The sequence below is a fragment of the Solanum dulcamara genome, chromosome 5 (assembly GCF_947179165.1).
Source record: "Solanum dulcamara chromosome 5, daSolDulc1.2, whole genome shotgun sequence".
Lineage (NCBI taxonomy): Eukaryota > Viridiplantae > Streptophyta > Magnoliopsida > Solanales > Solanaceae > Solanum > Solanum dulcamara.
Window position 1 is genome coordinate 30,364,228 of NC_077241.1, and position 5,400 is coordinate 30,369,627.

The 5,400-nt window shown below is 37.6% G+C and overlaps 1 protein-coding gene across 1 annotated transcript; it reads right to left on the reverse strand.

Annotated features, from left to right (window-relative positions):
• Positions 1-3,221: 3,221 nt before the first annotated feature.
• On the reverse strand, positions 3,222-4,178 carry LOC129890523 (uncharacterized). The gene is made up of 4 exons (XM_055966062.1): positions 4,066-4,178; positions 3,798-4,001; positions 3,493-3,695; positions 3,222-3,409 (listed from the first exon to the last, which is right to left on the reverse strand). The coding sequence occupies exons 1-4, from the start codon at positions 4,176-4,178 to the stop codon at positions 3,222-3,224; spliced, it is 708 nt and encodes a 235-aa protein (XP_055822037.1).
• Between the last annotated feature and the right edge of the window lie 1,222 nt (positions 4,179-5,400).

The following is a 5,400-nucleotide window of genomic DNA, read 5'->3' on the forward strand; positions in this document are numbered from 1 at the left end:
CAAGATTCGGATAGATTCCTCATCATATGTCAAGTCATGACTTATCTCAATGGATTCGACAGGGAGAACATGAGATGGATCAGAGCGATATCTTCTAAGCATAGAAACATAGAAAACATTTTGGATTCTATCTAACTTCGGTAGAAGAGCCAGTTTATATGCAACTGGACCAACTCTCTCAAGTACTTCATATGGTCTAATAAATCGAGGACTAAGTTTTCCTTTTTGACCAAATCTCATAATCTTCTTTCATGGAGAAACCTTTAAAAAGTCCTTATCTCCTACTTGATACTCAATTTCACGCCTCTTAAGATCAGTATAAGACTTTTGTCTATCTGAAATAATTTTTAGACGATCCTTGATGACTTTTACCTTATCTTCAGTTTGTTGTACAATCTCAGGACCAACTAGTTTTTGTTCACCAACTTCACTCCAGTAAAGAGGAGTTCTATACTTTCTCCCATATAAGGCTTCGCAGAGAGGCATTCCTATACTTGATTGGTAGCTATTATTATAAGTAAATTCTATCAAGGCTAGATGTCTGTCCCAACTACCTTTAAATTCCATAATGCAAGCTCGAAGCATATCTTTCAAGATTTGAATCACCCTCTTGATTAATCGTCTGTCTGAGTATGGAAAGATGTACTAAAGTTCAACCTAGTGCCCAAAGCTTCTTGCAATCTAGTCCAGAATATAGATGTAAACCTTGGATCTCGGTCAGATACAATAGAAACAGGAACCCCATGTAATCTCACAATCTCCTCAACATACAATTCGGCTAGACGTTTAAGTGCGTAGTCCACCTTGATGGCCAAGAAATAAGCACTTTTGGTTAGCCTATCAACTATAACCCAAATTGCATCATGATTTCTTTGAGTGTGTGGAAGCCCAGAAACAAAGTCCATAGTTATTCTTTCCCATTTCCACTCAGGTATCGACAAGGGTTGTAACAAACCAATCGGGACTTGATGCTTGGCCTTTATCGGTTGACAAACTAAGCATCTAGAAGTAAACTCCATAATGTTCTTCTTCATACCATTCCACCAGTAGTGTTTTTTTAATGGTTTGGTATATTTTAGTACCTCCAGGATGCATTGCACATGGTGAAGTATATGGTTCATTCAAAATTTCTTTTCTCAAATTATCATATTTAGGGACACGTAACCTGTTTTGATAAAGTAGAACACCATCCTCCCTTAATTTAAAATCAAGCTTTTCTACAATTTGAGTTTCTTTGATCAATTTCACCAGTTTCTCGTCTAACTTCTGTGCTTCTTTCACCTTTTCAAGTATAACTGGTTTGACTTGCAAATCGGCAGCAATAGAGCCATCAGAGTTAAATGCAAGACAAGCATTCATGGCTCTCAATTTAACAAACAAAGGCAAGTGGATTAGCGATAAACTAGTAAGGGCTTTACGACATAGAGCATCTGCTACCACATTGGCTTTACCTGGATGATAATCGATCATGCATTCATAATCTTTAATGAGTTCAAGCCATCTACGTTGCCTCAAATTCAACTTTTTCTGTGTACCCAAGTACTTCAAACTTTTGTGATCAGTAAATATGTGACACTTTTTGCCATATAAGTAATGCCTCTAAATTTTCAAGGCAAACAATATGGCAGCGAGCTCAAGGTCATAAGTAGGATAGTTCAGCTCGTGTGGTTTTAATTTTCGGGAAGCATATGCAACCACTTTCCCTTCTTACATCAAGACACAACCCAAACCATAATGAGAGGTATCACTATATATCACATATTCCTTCCCTTCAGTTGGTGGAGTAAGTATAAGAGCTTGTGTTAATAAGGATTTGAGCTTTTTAAAACTCTCCTGGCATTTGTCATCCCATACAAACTTGACATCCTTTCTCAAGAGTTTACTCAAAGGGGAGGCTATAATGGAGAAGCCTTTGACAAATCTTCTATAGTATCCCGCTAAACCCTAGAAACTCCTTACTTCAGTTGGACTTTTAGGTGGTTTCCATTCAATAATAGTGTGAATTTTACTAGGATCCACTTTTACACCTACCGCCGACACAATATGTCCCAAAAAGGCCACTTCACTGAGCCAAAATTCACATTTAGACAGCTTGTCATAAAGCTTCTTCTCTTGCAGAATTTGCAAAACAAGCTTTCTATGATCTTTATTATCCTTGGAATATATTAAAATATCATCTATAAAAACCACTACAAATTGATCAAGATAAAGCTTAAACACGCGATTCATCAAATCCATAAATGTTACGAGAGCATTCGTCAACCAAATGGTATCAGCAAAAATTCATAATGGTCATACCGAGTCCTAAAGGCAGTTTTAAGGACATCATGTTCCCTTACCCTCAGTTGGTGATACCCAGACCTTAAGTCAATTTTTGAGAAAACACTAGCACCTTTTAACTGGTCAAATAAATCGTCAATCCTAGGTAGTGGTATTTATTCTTAATAGTTACCTTGTTCAGTTGCTGGTAATCAACACAAAGACTAAAAGTCATATCTTTCTTTTTCACAAATAGCACAGGAGCTCCCCAGGGAAAAACACTCGGGCGAATAAAACCTTTCTCAAGGAGTTTTTGCAATTGATTTTTCAACTCTTTCAGTTCTGCTGGAGCCATTCAATAAGGCGTCATAGAGATAGGAGTGGTTCCAGGAACAACCTCTATAGGAAATTCAACCTCCCTTTCCGGGGGCAGTCCAAAAAGATTTTCAGGGAAGACATCAGAAAATTCACACACTACGGGTATATCCTCAAGGTTTGGACCTTCCAAGCGTGTATCAAATATGTGATCAAGATATGCTTCATAACCTTATCTAACCATCTTCCTTGCCACTACCGCAGAGATGATATTAGACGTCAATGATCTTTCACCTTATCACATGCTTTGACCTACAATCAACTACCGCATGGTATCTATAAAGCCAATCCATATCGATAATGACATCATAGTCTTGGAAAGGCATTTTAATTAAATCAGTAGGGAAGACTAGATTTTGAATCACCAAAGGACAACCTCGATAGATTTGATTGCAAACAACTTGTTGCCCCAAAGGACTTTAGACAAGCACCCCATAATCGAGTCTCACATATTTCACATTTTTAGGAAAAGCCAATGATGAGCAAACATACGAATGTGTAGAACCAGAATCAAATAATGTAACAACACATAAGTCAAATAAGTGAAATTTCACAACAACCACATCTGCTCCATCCTGCTCATCCCTCTATCTCATCGCATAAGCTCGTGCTGTAGCTCTTGACCCACCAGCTGGATTGGCTGCACCTGTACTTGTTGCTTGTATGTTTATAGATCTTGCACCTTTATTCCCTTGAGAGGGAGTGGTAATAGATTTTTGAACCGAGGCTTCCATACGCAGAGAAAAAGTGGGGTTAGGATTGGACAATCCCTCACCTTATGATCGAAGCTCCCACAATTAAAACAAGCGCCAGAAGCTCTTCTACAAGTACCAAAGTGATTCCTTACACATTATGCACAGGTGGGTATATGAGTCTTGTCTTGGCCATAGCTTGGAGTGCTGGCAGTAAAGGAACTTGATCTATTCTTCTTATGTTGGGCTAACTTGCAAAAAGTATTAGCTTGGGAACTGTCAAACCTCCCCCTTTTTGGTGGACCTCCCGAATCTGCATAAGCTTTCCTAAACTTATGTTCATTTCTACCAGCTTGTTCCTTGTCGATCCTTTCTCAAGTAAGAGCAGCTAAAACTAATTTACAAAAGTTTTCATATTGTAGGACCGCTACAGATTTTCTAATAGAATCATTCAATCCATCTTTGAATTACCTGCACTTATCTTTTTCATTATTAATAATACCCCCAGCATAGCGGGACAGCCTGAGAAACTTCAGCTGATATTCAGCGATAGACATACTCCCTTGCTCTAAATTTAAGAACTTTTTTTTCTTTGCATCATGATAAGCAGGTGGGACATACTTCTTATGAAATTCGTTCACAAAATCATTCCAAGTAAGAACAAGAGGTTTTGCCCTGGAATTCGGTACACTTACCCACTAATCATAGGTATCTTTTTTGTAATAGTGAGACAGCATACTTAAATTTGGCAGCGTCTGAACACTGTAACTGCTCGAACACTCTTTCAATCAGTTCCAACCACTGCTCGGCATCTGTAGGGTCAACAGTGCCTTCAAACTCAACTCCACCCATTTTTCTTATTTTCTCAAAGTTTATTTTATCAGGGTCAGGCACTCTTCTAGCCATGTGACATAAGAAATTGGTCATTTGTTGAAAAGAGGGATCAACAGCAGGAGCACTATGACTCATTTGCGGGTGTGGCACAACTCTCGTACCCTAATTACTTTCTGCTTCATATCCCCTTGTACTAGGAGGATTAGAATCAGAAAAATGCTCCTCAACCCCTTCTTGTAGGTGAAGTTGGGCATTAGAGATATTTAAACTCTCGCGGGTAACTTCCATAAGCCTATTAGAAGTAGAAGATGCCACGAATTAATTCCTTCATAAAAGAAGATCACATTGCATTAGAGACATGTACATGATGCATATGCACTATATACAAAAACAACATGTAACAAAAACAAATAATATACCAACAAGTCACAACAAAAGACCTAGAATTATAAACCTAGGCTCTGATACCAACACTTGTAGCACCCCCTTTGGGAGGATGCCACTTACGCAACAAAAAATAGTTTTTTATTTCTTTATTTTTAAATCACAAATAGTCAATACCATTGCGGATCCATAAAATACACAAAACTCGAACCAGTAGTTATTACAAAAATATTATCTTCCTTTGTGCAAAATGACAAGCCAACATATAAACACAATACAGGCATGACTTAAATAATAAGCACACTCCAAAATAGCAAAACTAGTTACCTGTTCAAGCTACAAGCATATAGTTTTATTTTAACAAGCCACATGTATCATGTACAAGTCCCCCAACATATTTACAAAAACTAGATGCATATGCAGTTGTTATCTTCAAAAGGGGTCCAAAAAGTCTACTCCAAATGGCCATTTTCATACCTCATCCCTCATATTACCTATGATAGAAAACAACTATAGCTAAGCATAAAGCTTAGTGGTGTAAATACTTTGGGCTTGGAGCCATTAAATTCTTCCACTCCCTAGTTCATCACAGGTAGCTCAATAAGGTAAAAGTAAGCCCAAGTGAACAAGTATATCAAAATATAGAATACAAACCTTGAAGAGTTTCAAAATCAATATCAATATTTAAAGGCTCAAGTATCGAGAAACTTATAATTCAATTTGAAAGAGTTTTCAAATAATCAATTTCGCCCAATAGGTACGTCATGCCTTTACACTAAGCACAATCAATATCAAGAAGGACCAAAGCCCTGATATCAAGAAGGACCAAAACCCATATCAATAACAGTCATTACCC